This window comes from Hippocampus comes, unplaced genomic scaffold (genome assembly GCF_001891065.2).
Source record: "Hippocampus comes isolate QL1 unplaced genomic scaffold, H_comes_QL1_v1.1 scaffold174, whole genome shotgun sequence".
Taxonomy (NCBI): Eukaryota; Metazoa; Chordata; class Actinopteri; order Syngnathiformes; family Syngnathidae; genus Hippocampus; species Hippocampus comes.
Genome location: NW_017805983.1, coordinates 6,691,742 through 6,711,894, shown reverse-complemented (window position 1 = coordinate 6,711,894; position 20,153 = coordinate 6,691,742). Strand labels below are relative to the sequence as shown.

Sequence of the window (20,153 nt, the reverse complement as noted above, 5' to 3'; positions counted from 1 at the left end):
AAGCAAACTTCTAAGTCCCCTCCAATATGACTTGTCAGGATGTATTTGCTCAAGCTACTCTGGGACAGCAAACTCAATTCCACAGTCTTGTTTGAGTTTGCATAATGAGAGCCTGCTGGCTGCTTGCAGGATAACACCGTTGAGTGACAGCCTTGAATACATTTTACATATTCAGATAGTGCCTCATGTTAAGTCTGGTCAATTTTGTCATAGGGTGATTCAGGCCACGTTAAGCCACTGCGAGTCTGAGAGAGTCTCGCGTTTCCTTTACCTTGTGTGTAAATTTATTTTAACAAATTGCTTCACACAAAAGTGAACCATTGTTCGTGTCAAGGAATTAAAGTGCACTCCATTTTTTTGCCCTAACGAGGCAATAAGGTAAATTAGGCTTGAGAATATCCACGTGTTAACAGCGCGAGTTAAAATATGGTGGGACATGCCTGGCTCATAAAATGAATGAAATGCGACAGTCCTGAACAAAATATTTTGGCCTAATCACATTGTAGTGTAGGACAGTAAGAGAAGTCGTGTAAGCGCAAGACATATCATCCAGCGATTTTTGTCATTGGTGGTACAGTATTACAAATTAATATTGAATGTTTATCCGCATTTTTTGAATAATTTGGGGGTGGTTAGAACAAATTCAAAAGTGTTTAAGTTATTATTTTCCACCCATCAGTTATCTGAACCGCTTTAACCTCGCGAGGTTTCACGGGCGTGCTGGAGCCGGGCAGATGCGGGGTACACTCTGACTGAAATGGTTGCCAGTCAGTCGCTGATTATTATCAGAATTGTTTTAATGAATCAAGGGGCCACTCAGAGTGTGGCTGCATGCGGACCGCCAGTTGCCCATCCCTGCTTTAGATGTGCGCTGAGTCAATTGGTGTGCTGACATCCCATGTGATGTCATGTATAACATCAGTTGTTGGAAAGTATCTTTGAGTTCTATGAAAAACGCTTTCAAATAAAATGTATTATTATTATAATAACAATTTTATGACTATCTTGGAATGCATATTTTTTCAAAATAAAATAAACTCAGGTTAAGGAACTCCAGCTGTGATGTAGAAGCCATAAAAAGGGCCAGTTTTCTCGTCTGCAAGCTGCCAGAAAATGCAAATGCTGAGTCATGACGAGTGCCTTCATCTGTGATGGTAATATTAATGTCCACGTTTTGTCTAAAAGGTCACCACCGCAAAGAACATTTTCACTGATAAATATGTTACCTCTTAATATCACCAGGTCTCCCTTGCTGCCGCTTTCTCGCTAGCTCGATGTCATCTCACAGGATTATTTCCGAGCAGCCTTTCCAAGTAATCATTCAAAAATAATGTTGTTGTCAGCTACATGGTCATATTAGCTTCTGTAAAATGAACGTACCCTGACAAACACTCCACACAATCCTTAAACCATGTTGGTGTTCTTAATTTTGAGCGTACATATGTTGGGTATCGATTTCATTATTGAGCTGATTCTGGAGGCAAAAGGCCCCTTGAGGTCTGGGAGTCATCCTCTGCCGCTATCCTCTGTGCATAATTGAACAAATTAGCCATGAACAGCTGTTGCCTGTTACAATGACCTGTTTTAATTTTATCACCACGGACAAGAGGTCTGACAGCATCTGCATGCTACATCTGTTGGCCTTCCTGATTAGCTCACCAATTCCAGCACCCGCAATATCACGGCAACCCTAATTACTGTCTCCCATCTCTTTTATGGAGCCTGCACATTGCAAAGGCGTACACAACTTGAAAGGCCCCAATCCCTCACAGTTTTCTCGTGTGTTGGCTTGTGTGGGCTCACGTCTGCATGATCACAGGCGTTGTTTCACTTCATGTCAGGTCTGAGTTTATGATGAGGTATAACGTCACCCCGTTGACTTGATTCACCTCAGCGAAACTTTACAAGCCAAAGTACCCTTGATAATGGTGACCATTTGCTCATTGTAAAACATACATTGAAAACACAGGGGATAGTTCAAGGGTGCCAAACTTGTTTTCATCATGGCCCATCACTGAAGTTATAGCTGCCCATGGGAGGGCGGGGGGAGAGGGGTGCATCTGGCTCGAAAGTGAAAACCACTTAAATGTGTCATAGGGTTGGCTGTAACAGACAGAACATGACACTATTTCCTTGTAGTGTTGCTTGTAAATCACAGGCGGAGAAACTCTTGGGTGGAGGTGGTATTATGTAAATGCAATCCTCCCTTTGGGAGCAACAGCATCAAAGAAATGGAGTGAATGCCAAATTCGCAGCGGTTTGCCTAAAGACACATTTTCGGGAAAAAGAATGTGACAAAAGATTGAATTACTGCTGCGGTTTCAGACTTGAAGGTGACAGGCACTCCACAGGCCCGACTATGCGTCCATTATCTGATCGGCTTCTCCTCACAAGGGCTGTCCCACTACTTTGCCCAACAACCCAGAATCCAAATCAATGTATCTACTTGCATGTGAAATGCATTCTGTACAAAATACATTTTGCCGATGTCTGGGGCGCTGTACTTGCGAGCTACACTGCCCATCCTCTGCTGAATCCTGAGAGAGCGCCTTGTTCCACTGGAGAGATGTCTACTGCATGATGCTTGCCATTATAAACCGCTGCAACGCAATCTTTGGTGAGGGTCGGGCCAAAATTGCGTGCTGCAGAAGTGTTTTTGGCCACAACTTCTCGACACATTAATCACAGTACTCTGGGTGGCCTGATGCTCATATGCAGTCATACAAAACAATGTACATCTCATAAATACAGTGGCTTATATTGTTTGTTCTGCCTTGTTCCACAAAAAGTAGTTCATATCTGTTATTAGTCAAAGGTAAAAGCAGCAGACAGCTCTACCTTGACTCTGGAAAGTGAAGGTCTCGTGTAACATTATTTGTGACATCATTTATGAATTTGGCCTTGTGCATGTTAAACTGGAGATTTATCTATTTGGCCGTTTTCTCCAACCACCTTTCATCTCATATTCAATTGAATTCTTTTGCTTGGTTAATATATCCTGAAAGAAGGAAAAAGAATGACAACAAGCGAGTCTTTACAAGCCACTTCCAATGGATCATCAGGACTTCTGAGTTTACAACAATATGTGATCTTTGATTCTTTGTGCAATTGGAATGCAAAGAGCAGAACTTCTATGTCTGTCAACATTTCCGAACGCAATTGTTCTGCATCAAAATGAGGCGCAGAGCAACGGAAGATGTCAAGGCAGCTCCGTCAGGGCAACATCTTACAGCCCAGCGGAGGCGAGTCCTGACAGATGGTGGGCTCATGTTGTCGTTGCGTGCACGCGCGTGATAGATAGCTACCCTGTGAATAACTGCGCAGCCTAATATGATTTGGATGTATGAATGGAATCTAAATTTGATTTTAGACCGTTCGACGGGCCCAGAGCTGCACTCCTTTATCTCTGTCCCTTGCCTGCTATAGTGCGGTTGGCTGCAGCTGTTTTTTCAGTGGTCTCACTGACCCGCAAGGGAGCATTATCACCTCCCCACGTAGCTTTTAGACCCCCCCCACCCACCCCTCCCACTTTTCTTTTTGTAACACTAGAGCACTCATCCTACCTGCTGTCGTCAACCAAACTGTGCTTCCTTTCAAAGCTCAGTCAATACAGTGTAGTATCTACTGGAAAGTTTGAAGTTCGTCCGTCTCCCTGTGTAGTTTCATGTTACTCTTGACTGTTTGAACCCACTTTCATTCCTCATGAGAATTCACTCCCCCATGATGGTGCCTTTGCTCCCTCGGAGGATTAGACGAGGAGTTCAATGCGGGGCCACTGGGCAATCTGCATAACAGCACCCCACAGTGGGAGGAAAAAAAAAATCAACATTGATGTAAGACAATAAAACTGATGCAATATGCCCATGTGGTTGTTTTCTTTGGAATAAAGTCATTACACTTCCAGCACTCGAGATGTTTTCCATCCATGATATCTCATGTTGGTCATGTTTGGGTCCTGGGGCCGTGCAGCCGTCTACTCCAACTGCCATTAGATGAAGATTCAATCAGAGTTGGGCCATTCCCTGTTTTTTTTTTTTCTTTTTCCTGATATCCTCAGGCCATAGGAGAGGAGATGAGAGTCACAGGGCAGAATAGGTGGACACAAAAATGTTAACTTGACCATATATTCACTGCACACATTTTTACTTTGCATAAGGTGCTCCTTTTCATGCAAATGTCTAATATATGACTGTAACTGATTTGTGTACGGTACTGTACACATCCTCACATTTGTTCAGCAACATTGTAGAGATTGCGTGTGATGTCAACTGCTTAAAGAAGTGACTCATAACTTCATCCTTAGACTCTGCAAACTTTGCACATTGCCCTGCACTGACATTACTAGGATATTCATCACGGTAGATCCGTCACTCCGTTTTTGCTGGTGTATGTCTGATGTATGCTCAATGTTAGCTAGATCAGTTAGCTTGGTTTCTCCAAAATTTTGAGTGACATTATTTTTCAAATGCATTTTTATTTTCAAAATGTGGAAAACTTTTTTTCTGTCAATAGCTTGAACAGGGGGCATGGTGGATGTGTGGTTCGCGCATCCACCTGACAGTTCTGGGGTTGTGGGTTCATGTTTGGAGTTTGCATGCGCTAACCGTCCCTTGGTATTACAATTCCTCCCACATTCGCAAAACATGCATGGCAGGTTTTGTGAAGATTGTGAAGTTGTGAATGTAACTGTGAGTCCAAGGTTTAACCTGCCTCTTGTTTAGAGTCAGTTGGGATGAGCTCCAACGCTCCGAGTGGAAATAAGCAGTATAGAAGATGAATAGATCCATATTTGTAGCATCATTTAGTCTTTTGTTGACAATCTGTAAGTTCACCAGAACTTGTAAACATAACTTTGTATTGTGTCCCATCTTTATTTTCCTTGAACAGAGTCAATTCGGTCAGTCATGTGTGACATATTTCAATCTGTATCACAGTAGCATATACTGTATGGATCCATTCAAAGTAAAAAAAAACAAAACAGTATGATGTAGCATGCATGATAATGTGACAGTTTACTGGATTAATTCGATCTGACCTGTTTGGTCCCTCCTGGTGTTTTGCTGGTTCGAGGGCAAAAGGGTGTTTTCCTTACATCTCACTTTTCTTGTAACGTATAATAGAAAGGTCAAAAAGAGCATCATCCATAATGGACCAGTAAAAAAAAAATCCTTTAGATTTGCATAATTTGAAAATGTACATTGGTTGCACATGATTAAAGTATGGGAAACCCATGCAGTTTCCCTGTGTTTTCCTCAAAAATTAACAAATGATATGTATGTGTATATATATGAATATATCATGTGCAAATGAAAACCAAGTGCTCTTTTTCAATATAGTTTGCAGTTTCCAAGCAACACAAGTCAAATTAAGGTTTGCAAGACCTATGAAACACACTTGAAACTAATATGACGAAAAATAAGTATCTCGTTTTGAAACAAGTCCAGAGTGAATATTAAAATGTATTTCCAGGAGGAAGCTTATTTTAGATTTGCCTGTGTGACCCTTGAATTGAAAAATATGTTTTGGTGTGTGTGTGGGGGTGGGGGGGGGGATGAAAATGAAATGTTTTGAATGGCTTGACACTGAATGGGTTAGTCAGGACATTTGATGTGCGGCAACTCACAAAGAATCCACAATCCCTGTGGGACGACCACACCATCAGACCCAATTGACAAATGAACTGACTTGATTGTGTTCATCATACTGGATGATGTTTGTTCACAAAAACTAATTTGGCAACAGTGGTAACATCTGCACACGAAAACAGTGATAACAGAAGCATGCCAGCATTTCTGATTCAGACTAATCTTGTCGCCGAAAAAAAACATGTTGTTTCCAAGACAACACAGTAATTTGGAGCATGTAAAATTATGGAGCATACTATATACGTTTACAGATGACTGATGATGTACATTTTATGTTTAATGAAATTGCAAACAAAATACATTTGCACATTTGATTTAGCTGATCCAGTATTGTCTGTTGATTTTGAAAGATGACACAACCTTATATTTGGTTAAAGACCAAATGAACAACCGTACAGCGGTATCTGAGCTTGCATCTCTCACCACCGTGCAAACTAGTCCACTGCACGCCTCTCGTAACCTTGAAGAGCTGAATGGCAGACGCGACCCTCAATTTATCCCGGGCAGACATGGGGAGACCCCTGCAAAGTATTATCCCCCACAAAGCTGCAGGCCTTGTGAATGTTTCAGGGCGTGTAACAAGGGACTGTGCCCACCAGCTGGTCGAGGTGCTAACAGATATTTTCGATATCTTGCTTCAACTAGCATCCGTCCCAATGTGCCTAAAGACAGCCTGCCGGAGACATTCACAGTGACAAGTCTGAATGAGTCAGACAGCAGCACCCACTCCGATAGTCCTGAAGTGCTTTCAGAAGCTAATCATGGTACAGATGAAAAACTGGACTTCCTGACCAACAGACCATAGACTGTCAGGATCCACAACATCGTCTCTTTGCCGTCAGCACTGGCTAGCTCCAGGGATGTGTGCTGAGCCCCCTCCTGTTTACACTACTGATCTATGACTGCTCTGAAAAATCCCCAAGCTGTCATAGTGAAGCTTTCAGCTGACACAGCAGAACTGGGACGCCTCACAAACAACGAGTCTGAGTCCAAGCGTGTGCTGGCGTGTGGCATCGACTGTGTGTGAAGGAGACCAAGGAGATAGTGGTGGACTTCAGGAAGGACAGCTGCCCCCTCTACTTTGGCTTCCGGTCACATCCCCAAAACTTGAATATTAATTTGATGACTCAAAATTATCCTGAAATGGGCCGCTGAAGGTACACTTAACAGTTATTTCTCTTTGTATGTGGCCATATTTTTCTTTGAACTGGTTACGACTTTAAACAGAATTTCTTTGAGAAATTCTTCTCCTAAGTACAATGGGAAGGGTTAGTTTATCATGAAGCCAGATATTTGTCATAGCTGACCCACAAAATCACCAATAACAAAGACAAACATTTTCAGTTGAATGGTTACAGCCAGGGCGGCCCGGTGATCCAGTGGTTAGCACGTCGGCCTCGCAGTGCTGAGGGACCGGGTTCAATTCCAGCTCCGGCCTCCCTGTGTGGAGTTTGCATGTTCTCCCCGGGCCTGTGTGGGTTTTCTCCGGGTACTCTGGTTTCCTCCCACATTCCAAAAACATGCATGGCAGGCTGATTGAACACTCTAAATTGTCCCTAGGTGTGAGTGTGAGCGTGGATGGTTGTTCGTCTGTGTGTGCCCTGCATTTGGCTAGCAACCAGTTCAGTGTGTCCCCCAACTACTGCCCAACGACAGCTGTGATAGGCTCCAGCACCCCCCGCGACCCTTGTGAGGATAAGCGGATCGGAAAATGGATGGATGGTTACAGCAACAAACATTTGAAAAAAAACAAAACATTTTCTGGCTGAATGTGGAAATGGAGATGCAAAGACCAGAGACATAGCAGTTGTTCTTATAAGGGGAATTTGTTTATTTACAACACAGGGTGCTGCTCAGCATCTACAGTATTTTACAATGTTGATCTGCAAGGCAGCACATGTATACTGTACTCTATTTGGAAACCAAGATTGCAGTGCCACTACAAACACACGCTTGAAACAACATACCGGTAATCTGTTTTGTTTTTCTTTTTCTTTTTCTCTTTTTTTTTTTTTTTTTACAAAATGGGTACAAACACCAATACAAAATGCTTGTGCTGTTGACAATTTACAAAAACATTTTTTTTTTTTTTTTTAGACATTAGACACCTTTGCAATTTTCATAACTTTTCATCTCAAACTATGTGGATATGGTACGCCAGGACTCCATTTAGGTTCACCCTCGGTCATGCGGGTTGCGACACGTTTTCACGTTGGGTTGTTACCGTTATAGAACTCAAATCTGGCCATCAGAAAAAGACATGCAAAAAGCTCCAGTCGTACATTAAACTTGGTCTGTTTGGCGAGCAAATACAATATTATTTACATTTGGACTTGAGCAAGGAAACAACAGCCTTTGTTGTGGTGGCGACCAAAACCTTGCTCTCGAATCAGATGTGTCTATCGTCACAAATTGTCCACAGAGGAGTTATTCCATCTTTTGCCAGCTTTCCACTCAATTCAGGCTTTTAAACGGAATATTTCCTGACGGCACTCATGAATAGTTGCAGTTTTTCAACATGCAACATTAACAGCGCCTTGACCTGAAAGGTCAACAAATGTGTATGTGACATGTCTTGCTGTTGTGTTAGTCACTTAATTAGATCTGGATGTCAGCAAAGGGAGAATAAACATGTCAAAGAATGTCCCTTTGTCCTCTGAGACCGACTCAACCAGCAACAGGGCTGGTTGCGCTTTGCAGTGGAACAGCACTCTCATATATACACTAAGGCCTAGAGGAGTGTGTGTTGTGTTGTGTGTGTGTGTGTGTGTGTGTGTGTGTGTGTGTGTGTGTGTGTGCGTGCGTGTGTGCATGTGTGTGTGTGTCTTTTGGACTGTACAAGTCAGTTCAGAACAATGGGTGGCTTCACTCTTGTTGGAGCAGCGACAAGTATGGCTGTGTGAGCGCTCGCAAAACCGATCAGGTTCTCTTCACCATGGCTTTTTGGCGGTGAAACCTACCTCACCGACTTGTTGGTCTCACTTGCAGGAGAGTGAGAGCGAGAGAGAGAGAGAGAGAGAGAGAGAGAGAGAGAGAGAGAGAGAGAGAGAGAGAGAGAGAGGGAGAGAGAGAGTGAGAGAGAGAGAGAGAGAGAGAGAGAGAGAGAGAGAGAGAGAGAGAGAGAGAAAACATCACGAGGTCACACATGATTCATGTTGACAAATGTACAAAAAAAAAAGCTTCTGTATATACAGCATTTATGTGTCAGACACAAATCACAGATAGTGGAGAGTAACAGCTGTGTTTATTTTGTGAGGATATTGGGGAGGTGGAGGAGCAACCGGAAAGATAAGAGCTAATCCGATAGCATGCGTCCCTCCTTGCCTCTACTCTGATTGCACTTTAAGCCGACAGCGGTCGGGAAAATCATCGCTGACAAGTTCTGCACAGCAAAGTGCAATCTGTACCTGTTTGCCTCCAAAACAGGAGATTCTGACCCTGTTCACCTCGGTGATTATATCATGACCTTCTTTTGCCTTTGAATAGACATTTGCATTGGCAGGTCGATTGTTTCTGTTATGGCGCTCATCACAAGCGGATAAAAACGGCTCCATTTAGTTTCTCTTTTCTTGCAAAAGGAGAATTGTTGGAGGAGAAGCATCATTAAAGTTTTCCTCCAGGAATTCATCAATTCACAGTAAATCCAGTCATCTCGCTCCAAGCTAACCACAAGCGGAGAGAGTTTTCCACCCACTCATTTCTTGATCCTTTTGTATGTTTGAATAATTTAAGCACAACAATTAGAGCTCTTTATTTCAGTTTACCCTTGGAGTCGTGTAAAATATGATGACACAAGCCCATAAGCGGAGCTGCTCTTTCATTTAGTCTCAAGGAAACGTGTTCTGTTCGAAAATGTCTGTTCAAGAGCCCGTTTTAATGATTCAACTTGGATATAGTCTTTCATAGCTTCGTAACAAACTTTTGCTGATTCTAACTTCTTGATGAAAACTCTTGAACTCACAGCTAAAAAAAAATCAAGGGAACATTTCAGATGAATGTTGAAGTGCGTCTGAAGAGAGACAGATTGAGGGGCTGAAAAATCCCTGGCTGAGGCTCAAATCCCTCAAACTCTGTGAGCAGCAGCATTTTTTTTCTATTCAGACATTGTTAAGAAGCAACAGTGACTCAATCAAAATACGAAAAATAATAGCAAGGAAATGATCAAGGTATTGAAAAGGCATTGCATTTAAATTCCTCGAGTACGATATTTTACTTTGTATTTACCAGAAGGAAACGGAATGTAATCATTTTTGGTGTGTTGATAAACATGCAAACCTTGCAATCTTAAAATGCCAAGTATTTTTCATTGACCCTCATAAACTGGACGTGTGACTCTGGCACAGGTCGAGTCACGTGTTAAGTGCGAACAAAGTGAGCTCAAAACAAACACAGCTGCTAGCGAAGCCACGAAGAAACAAAGACACTTCTCCACGACAGTCCCGCCTTGGATTACTGTGATTTTTGTAATCACATTCAAGTCGGCTGCCATTTCAGGGACACACCTATATGATGGAAACATTTGTGGAATTGGTCCATTCTGGCCGGAGTACTGCATGCCTACATAACACGCCCTCGTTTGCCGGTCGGAGAGCTCAGCTGAAAGCAGCACCCGCACCCCGCGCAGCTACCACAGCCCATAAGACAATGGGTAGGTCGGAGTTAAAGGGTCAGGAAAATGGAAACTAATCCTGAGTTAGAGGGAGTCTGTTAAAATATGCACCACTGAAGGCACTTTTTTTTTTTTCGAAATGACAGTGCTTCTATTCTAAGTAATTCAAGTTCAAGAGAGAATAAACCAGCGCCCCCCCCCCCCCCCCCAACGGGGGGCACTGCGATAGCGGGGCTTCAAGAGAAAAAAACCCCGCGCCCCCCCCCCCCACCACACAGGAGGGACTGTCATATCAGGGTTCTTGTTCTTTTTTGTCTGCTACCCCCCAAGACAAAGATGCTCAAATTTAAAGCTTCTGCAGGGAGGCAGGCAGGGGCTGACAGTGAGTGGAAAGTGAAAACCGTCAGGAACAAGGAATGACTCTTGTTGTGGAGTGAAAAAGAAAACTGAAACTAAAAAAGCCACAGGGAAAAAAGGCACACACAAAAAACTCGAACAGAAACGACTGAAGCCAAAATCGGGCTTGAGTGTTCACATGAAAAATGACAATAACCCAGCAATTCAAAGCTTCTGTTTCAGCCAAACGTGGAACAGTGCCAGACTTCTGGAGTTTCGAGTCTGATTTGGTTGATCGGTGTTGACGGGACAGAGAATGGCAGGCCAGCGGACAGGGCGAGGGTGTCGTGAGTGTGTGTGTGTTCCTGTGAGATTTAATCCTCTTCCCCCCCTCCATACATGTCGGCCAGCTTCTTGAAGCGGGGCCCCCAGTCGTTGAGGTAGTCGTAGTCCTGCTCCCCCGTACTGGAGGAGTTGAGAGAACTGACCGATCCTGTGGTGGAGCCGCTGCCCTCATAGTCGAACACAAGCAGAGAGTCATAAGGGGGCGCAGTGGGGTCATTGTCAGCTGCTCGTAGCCCCTGAACACAAGCAAGATTAAAAATGGTCAATTTTCATCCTTAATGGCGCATTTTATGGAAAAAAAAAACCAACCTTTTAATAGCTTGTATACAAAAAGTTCAGATTCTGAAGCGCCTGCCCACTCACTATTTGTGTTCATGGCTTGGTCATGAAGTATTGCACCCACAAGGACAACTAATCAATGCTGCTTCGCAGTCACAATTTGCGGCAGCCTAAGTGGTCATGGTAACCAAATTCATAATTGCTATTGCCATAGCAGTATAAGGATGCGACACTCACTTGTAAAGTCAGGGCAATTTCAACGAGACAAAAAAATAAGTGTAAACTGTCTGCCATTTTGTACTTTAACAAAAGCATGTCACTTGACGTATTGATTTTTTTGCACAATGACATATGCAACTTAAATGTTGCAGGCAGAAATGCTTTTTCTTTTTATGACAACTTTCTTTTTTAAAGCCAAAATGTTTATATACGGCTTAAGGGCTCTTCATTTCACCATGCTTCGTCCACGGTAGTTTGACCCCAGTTAAGTAAGACCCACGCACAAGAAAACAGCGCATTTATGATGACTTTACTTCCAATTCAGAAACATCAATGTAAGACAATAGAACAACAAAACTAGTAAAAAAAAAAAAAAAAAAATCCAAGTAAAAATGCAGTATGTGTGTGTGTTTTTTTTTTTTTTTTTTAAATAATATGACCACAAGAATTCCTGAACGGTCCAGTCTCTCACACAACTCGTATGTCACACAGAATTTACCAGGGCTCAGAAATTCACAAGTTAATGGCGTCATAAAAATAATTTGGAAAAGTTTCCGACAAACGTGTAAAGTTTTAAACATATAGCTGTAGGTGTTGAAAGCAGCTGCGGTGTTCTTAAAATCTAGTTCATTTAATGTTTTGCTTTTTGTCCGCAGTTATCTTTTTTATGTCTGCTTCAGAATTCACTTTTGAGTTGCGTGTAAATAGTAATGGTGGGAAAGTGAAGCTTCAAGATGATTCATGAACCAGTTGTTGTATTTATTGATGTTCTTAAACCAACATTTTTGTATTCAGAAAGGGAGCTGTGCGTGAATAGCACAAACAACATAAATCTTGATTAAGTTCATGTTGTTTTAGATGTCCCAGCGGCTTCATGAATTATCTATAGAAGTGTGTGCTTTCAGGCAGTGCTTAAACGGCACCTGCTTCTAAGAATGACAAATGAGGGCCAGCGAAGAGAAGGCTGGGCAGGTGACGGAGACTCCATCCCCTTCACGGAGAGGCAGTGGATAGAAATCGAAAACTGCCTCCATCCCATGGGACCCAGTGGGTGGCAGGAAAGCAGCGCGTTTGTTGTGTTTGTGTTTTACCAGGAGGCTGGAGCAAGATCAGGCGTGTGTACGTTTCGTGTTTGTGCATGTGCGTATGAGAGACAAGGTTGGATGGATCAAAGCTGAACAGCTGCCAACACTTCTTGAGTGTGAACATGATGTCACAAGTCTGTCAATCAGCATTTTCTCACATCAGAATGCCGACATTCAGGTTGCGTGTGCGCATGTGTGTTTATGTTTGTGTGAGTAAAAATGCAAAGCTGGCGTGAAAGTTGTAAACGAGCAAAATTCGTCCTTGCTGTGGCCATATTAGAGACAACATATTGAATGTGAGAAAGTAGGGTTGAGATCGATGGTTAATGAAAGACCACTCTGCTGAGGGGAAACAATCGAACACTCAGCAGAGCTCTTGTGCATTCAGGTCACTCTCATTCAGGTTGCATGTATGTGCGTGTGTGTGTGTGTGTGTGTGTGTGTGTGTTCACCTCATGGATAAAGTCCCCGATGTCACCGGGGTGAGGCACAACAGGCCTGATCGGGTACTGGGACTCTGCGATAACGGGTCGTTCGTCCACCCTGCGCACACCGGGTGGTTTGTTGATGATGTGCTCCAGAGAGTCCGGCTGCTGCAGCTGGCTGAGGTCATAGTCCTACACAGCCGCGGAATGACACAGAGGTAATCAGGGTACAGGAGGTTAGTTGAGAGTGCGGAGGTGAGAATGTCCTCTCATGGGATCTCACCTGGTCCTCTTCTCCCCCTCCCTCTTCATCGTATTTCAGTATGTTGTCCCTGACATCATCCTCGGGGTCAATGAGCAGCTGTTTGGTGTGCCTCTCCTTCTCTCTGCGCTTGATCCACACCACAAACAGCAAGACCATGCCTGCGAAGACACACAAACGCACACATTGGATAAGATGTCAAATGTGTATAAAACAATCAACTTGAGATTAGTATTACTATCGAGAATGCCAGCCACCATGGGAATACGCAAAATCCTGGACTGCTCCAGCAAAATTCTGTGAATAACACTCAATTTTTTGCCCTCATCCCCCCCAAAAAGGTTGCAAATCAACAGGGGGGCTTTGTAAGAAACACCATTTTTTCACATTATTTCGATGTTTACCAGTACCTTGGCAGTACCTTGGGGTTGTAAAAAAAACATTGAATCACTGATTCATAATGCATTTCGGAAAGGATGGTTATTAAAGCCATCCAATAAAAGTTGTTTGAGTTTCATTTTCATAAATTACTTTGCTGTTTTTCTCATGAGTGTGGCCAAGGAGTTTGGCTCTGGTATCATAGTAAAAAAAAGATGCTACAGTAAAATACATACACGATTGTCAATGGACTGTGACAATATGCATCGTTTTCTTTCCTGAAGTAGGATGTAAGGTAGCTGTTGTTGGTAACACGATCAAAGTAAATACAGTGATTTAAGTCTATCCAGAGTCAGTCGTTTCTGGCAAGGCTGCATGAGCTGGAGAGGACAAAGACGAACCAATCACAATCTTTCACATTAAACGTGTGATGGTGTGTACGGCATGTCAGAGAGCCGCAAGGTGTTGTGTGATATGCACAGCTGATACTCACTGAGCAGAATAATGATGCATATCAGGATGGAGATGATTGCGCCGGTTCCGAGGCCGGCGGCTGCCACAGCGCCCACGGTAGTGCAGTCCCCGTTCGGATCGCACGGACACACTTTTACTTTGATGACAGACCTGTTGGACAACGTAGGGTTTCCCGAGTCGGACACGGTTATCGGCACCTCATACATGCCTGGCTCCAAATAGACCTGGTATCGCAGACTGAGGCGGGCATAGTTGCCTGCGCAGAGGAAGGAGAACAAGACCAAAGACGTCAAACATTTTCATAACATAGCAACCAACACCACAAACTTTGTTCGGTACAACCCTCCGTTTGATATATTGCTTGCCTTCATTTGGGTAAAGCTGGAAATTAACTTAGCTGACTTTGGGCAGAAGGCGGTATTTTGTACTCCCGAGCACATATCGCCAAACAACCATTCACACTAAGAGTCACATTTACACTTCGGGGCAATCTTCTAGACCGGGGATCGGCAACACGCAGCTCCAGAGCCGCATGCGGCTCTTTAGCGACATCTAGTGGGTCCTTGGAGCTTTATAAAAAATGTTTGAAAATGGCAAAAGATTTTGATAGTAGGCTAATATAGCTCGAATAGATATAGATACATGTTGCAGCTCCGAAAAAAGGAGAGCTGTGGTGTTGGTTTTTTAAAACGTACACTTTATTTATGCTTTTAACAGTCTCGACAAACACAGACACATCTGTGTCCGACTCCATGCCTTCTCTCTTCTCGTTCGACTCGAGAGGCGTTCAAAGACAGCCTCTGAAAAACGGAAATTCATGATCACTTCACTGACACTAAGAAAAGCGAAAATAATGCACCAAAACAAAAAAATCAAGTGAGGAAATCACAAAATAAATTCGATGGGGGCGTTTGTGAACACACAACAAAGGAATGAATAACAAACAATTCTGAGACAGTCCAGTCTCCTACGTACATACAGCATGTGTTTCCTTCATTGTAAGTTTTATAGAAAGCGTTTATTTTTTTGCGGCTCCAGAAATATTTGTTTTTTGTTTTTTTTTTTTTGTCCTATATGGCTCTTTCAACATTTTGGGTTGCCGACCCCTGTTCCAGACCAATTAATACAATAAACATGTTTCTTGGAATGGGGAGAGAACACGTTCATACCTGAAGAGAAAGCAGACTCCAAACTGCTTGACTATCAGGCAGATGTGCTCATCACTCGGTCAATGTGCTGCCTCATTAATTAGAAATTCTGCCTTTACAGTTAACGAGGCACTATATTTTAACTAAACATATCTTTTTAGTAGAAGTCAGTGTAAATCTTTGTTCACCTGACTTCTGTACATGTAGCGCGAGTTCAATTCTTACTCAGGTGCGGTGTGATTCTGAGTGGGAAAGGTTGCGTGCGCTTGATTGACTGGCAACCAATCCACAATGCAGTCTGTCTTTCGCCTCAAGTCAGATGGAATGAGCTCCTGCTTCCTACAAAGGTTCTAGTTATTCTCACAATTATATCTATGTTGTTACAATATTCCTGCTCTGACAGTGTCAGTCAAAACTGAGCATTGAAGTATTTGCAAAGCAATAATATTTTGCTTCAGCTCTTGAATTAGTGACAATAAGACAACCTCATAAAGAGGCCAGTGAGTGTGCATGTCGGGTCATCGTGAGGCATGAATGCCATATTTTTTGACATCTATTTGGATACGTTTGGTTTTCCTCTCACCACTGATTCGTGTAATCGTCCAGTTGCGTCTGATGCTTGAAGGATAAGTCGGCAGTTCAAAGACAAAAGGCCCAGCGTTGGAGTCGGTGTCAGCGTCAGCGGCGGTGATATTGATGCCGTTGACGTTCTTGTTCATCTGCTCACAGATCTGTGATTCTCTGGGTATGAGCACTGGAGGGTTGTCGTTAATGTCTATCAGATAGATCTGCAGTGTGCCGGTGCCACTGGCTGCAGGAGAGCCTGAGAGCAAGAAAGGAGGGAAGAGGGAGTGTGGAGAAAATCAGATCAATTCAGAAGGAAAATATACCAGTAGAAAACGTGTGCTGTGAAAGGGGAAGGGGTGGGAGGCGTTATTTGGCCCAGCAGTTTAAAGCTGACGGATTGGAGCCAAATAGCAAAAAAACTGAAAATAATAAATAAAAAAAAATATATATATATGCAGACGAAGAGTTGAGAATCCTCAGCAATGATGATGTTGGTGGAACGGGAGGAGAATTTCTCTGTGTGACAGAAATACTTTTGACAGTGGTGCTCTCAAACCCCTCGCTTCGCCTCGCAGGCAAATCAAACGCTTCAGGGTCGATGAAGATGCGGCTGCAGTTCATCCACTTGCCAAAAGATGCACATAACGATGACTGTAACACCATCAAACAAGTCCTTGCCTGTGCATGTTTATGCAAAAGTAATAAGGAACCCTACGAAAAAGCATGCCTGTCTGATTTTGGTAGTATTTTCTAGTCCTTCATTCTCACATCGTACACAAAAACCTGGAAAACATGACTGTCCTTAGCCCAGGGTCTGGGAGACTGCACACTGCACTCGTACCAGTGTACACTGTTCACTAGAAGGCTCAGTTTAGGGCACTGGATTTTCTTCTTTAAAGTAGCACCGCACGTAACATGACACAATGAAGGCATCAACTACCACTACTACTAAGATTGTTATCATTTATGGGGGCAAATAAGCTACAATCCATTGTAACTGCTAAGCTAATCTTGCGAGTGTGTTTCATACACGCACCATTACGACTAAGACTGGAATCATTGCCTTTGTGGCCGCAAATAAGCTCCAAGCCAATTGCTAAAATAACCTAGCTAGTGTGTTTCGCACCGCAATAGTTTGCTTCTCTCTAGAATGTCAATTTAAGAGATAAAAACGGGTTGATTCTGTAAAAAAAATGAAAACCAATTTTTTTATATTGTCATATTTTTATTGTTGAATAAAACCCTTGCTTCAGGTCCCAGGAAAAAAATGTGCTCCACAAAATTAGAAAGTTGCTCCTCAAATTAAGCCACTGATTTTCAAAATTGCTCTGCAAGAAAAAAAACAATTTCAAGCCTTGAACATGAAACACTTTTCAGCCGTATTGACATACAGCCCTCCCTGTGCTCGTGACTGCATTGCAGAAGCACTTTAAGCACCAAGACGTTTCAGTAAGTTACGTATCTTGCATAAATGTACTTAAAATAAATAACTTTGTTGACCAAATTGTTAATCATTTACCAGTCAATAGTTTTTTTTGCCTTTATAAATTTAAAAACCTGCAAAACCGCAATGTTGAATATGATGTGGTTCAACATTTTGGTTCACATAATGTTAATGCTTGCGCCAGCAAGAAAAAAAAGTTGGACGCACCAATGCAACCAGTGCAAATAGTCTTGACTCCTGACTACAATAATGAATTTCACTCAAGACACACTGAAGGTCAGATGGACGACATTAGAGATGAAATTATTACCTGCAGTTCATGCTTTATGCCAACGGAAAATTATCAAGCATCATAGCCATTGCTTGAAAAAACTCACACCAAGGAATGCTGCTGGTAATCAAGATGAGGCAGCAAGGGAAGGAAGCAGCTCTCTTTGTTTTTTCCCCTACAGTTGTTTAGTGTAATTTTACTTGGATGGATTTCGTGGCAAATTTGTCATCAAGATAAGTGGCAAGTTAATGTTTTGCTGAATGAGACTGACACTTTGTTTCACGGCAATCATTGAGGAGAACGTGTTTGATGCACAATGGCCGTTTCAGCTACCGAAGTATACCGGTTACACAATGCATTCCACACTAGTACGTCAAAGACAAAAAGGCAAAACTGTTAGATACACTAAGAAACAAACACAATCATTGGGAAACACACGTACACGTTACGCAATTTCGCTGCTTTGCTAATCCCAACCAATGTAAGGAGGAGCGGGTGGGTGGGGGGGGGCACAAGAAGAAGCAGCTTGCCACGGTTGATAGGAGAATTATGTGGGTTTTAACCAGCTAAATAAATAATTATGTTTGTGTAAGTTCCTCAAAAGGATTTGTACTTAGTCCTTTCTGCGACAGCGGCTCGGGCATGTTGAGGCACGGTGAAAAGATGATTGGTAAATTTGGCACGTGTCCTGCAAGTCACATATTTGCACATAAACAAAAGGATCAGGAAGTACTGCACGCGTCCACGAGAATGTGAGGTGATAAGACTGTGATTGGGCGAGACTTGAAATCACGGAGATACAGGTGCACCTTGCATCCGGCTGTCACAACCTCCCCACGTCTGCTTTTGCTACTCACCGTCTCACTGCACTTCTTAATTTTTCCCTAATCCAGCTCATCATGTGATGGCTGGCACATCAGCTCCGCCTACAAAGCCAACATGCACGTAACCCTGAAGTGCTGGCGGCTCATGTTTGACTCTGGCCCCATGATCGAGAACATCAAGTCATAACAATGTCACTTTTTTGCAAAATAAATTTGACATTAATCAACGATGTGACTGTGGTCTTGCCAGTTGACTGGCTGCTGCAAGAAGGGCTTCATACAGCAATGAATTTTTAAAGAACTTCTTGTTGCCTCAAGGAAATAGCGAAGGCTTTAATATTGAATGAAAGGACCGGGAAATAACTGGGAAATATTAAATTGTCAGCAAATTAGACGTCTCTGAAGTCCATCCTATTGATGGGTGTCAAAGTGGGTGCGAGCAGCAGCGGCGGCAGCAGGGTTTTACACGTTCTAACATTTGTTGCAATACACAACTTGATATATTCTTGTTTCCAGTGAGCACATTCAGACTTGCATGCACTATAAAATGAACCAGCATTTCAAAGTAAACTAAACTTTAGGTAAACAGCCAGCTGCACATCACCGATAAGGCAATTTGGAAAAAAAGAGAAAGCAGTTGGTTTTAGTCTGCACACCCACTTGAGAAAAGGGCAAACATATTGGTTTGCTGTGATTGAGTTTGCGCTCATTTAAGCTCGAGGTTCAACTCTGAGGCAGAACAAATGATATATATGCCAAATGGATTGTGTGAGAGGGAAAGAGAGGGGGGGAGCATGCACAGCCCGCCGATAAGAGAAAAGAGGAGAGGATCAGCTAGCCAGCTGCATGAATCGCGGATGTACGCTAACCCTCTCGCTCTGCACAAGACATCTTTATGACGTCATGGCCTCAGTTGCCTCACAACCGACCCAAATACCCAAATGAGAATATGCAAATGTCTGCAATAACCAGATGGGAAAATGAAGGCATTGGCAAAATATAAAGCCAAACGGTGGCAGGGTTTTCACTTTTTGAACCTGGATTTGCCACCTCTGGTAAACATTTATTTCTGGCAAGTGCTAGTATACATTGATAGGAGTAAATTGCAGTAACTTTGATTGCAATTGTCTCCATTCACCAACTACCTACTTCCTGAGCTTTAAGTTCATCACGGGATTTTACCCAATTTACACAATCTATACATCATTGGAAAACATTTCGAATAGCTTTCAGGAAATACTGTATATTTTGCTCACTTTGTAAACAGTGACCCAATTGACCTGTTTTGTGCTGGAGGGCCATACGTAGCATTATCTGTGTAGCACCAAACATAATTGAAAATAGGGATGGACATCATTAAGATTTTAACCGTAACGCAGTGGCGGACCCTGAGGGCCAGCAAGGCCTTCTCTGCTGGCCTAAACATTCTCAGAAAAGTAAAGTTACTTTTATGTATTTTATGTTATTTTATAATTTATGTTATTTTATTTTCATAAATATGAAAACGAAATTATTCTCTGTATTCTTTACATTATATGATTTCCACTTAGTTGAGTGGCTTTCAATGTTATTTTAAATAACATTGAAAGCCACTCGATAAATAACTTATTTATTATGGTAGAGTTTTTAACCAATCATATTTCAGCTAGCTGTATTGCCAGGTAAATTAAATTTGCTCGGGGCCTTCAGATTAAACAGAGCAGGCCCCTGTGCGCTGTAAGTGAACGGGCACAGTCAGGTTTCAATAGCCAATCAGATCACGAGTCTCAGACTCGTGATCTGTATCCTGTATCCTGACTTGTTCTCGTCTGCGTACTAGGGCTAGCGAGAAGGCCTTACGTC

The 20,153-nt window shown here is 42.7% G+C and overlaps 1 protein-coding gene across 1 annotated transcript in view; it reads right to left on the bottom strand.

Moving 5' to 3' along the window:
- Positions 1-10,510: 10,510 nt before the first annotated feature.
- Positions 10,511-20,153, bottom strand: part of LOC109528545 (cadherin-4) — a 205,109-nt gene continuing 195,466 nt past the window's right edge. Inside the window, exons 13-17 of the mRNA XM_019891309.1 lie at positions 15,789-16,028; positions 14,077-14,313; positions 13,227-13,366; positions 12,971-13,135; positions 10,511-11,171 (exon numbers count right to left, since the gene is read on the bottom strand). Of these exons, the coding sequence (XP_019746868.1) occupies positions 10,965-11,171; positions 12,971-13,135; positions 13,227-13,366; positions 14,077-14,313; positions 15,789-16,028 (989 nt within the window). The 3' untranslated portion in view covers positions 10,511-10,964. The remainder of the gene's footprint in view (positions 11,172-12,970; positions 13,136-13,226; positions 13,367-14,076; positions 14,314-15,788; positions 16,029-20,153) is intronic.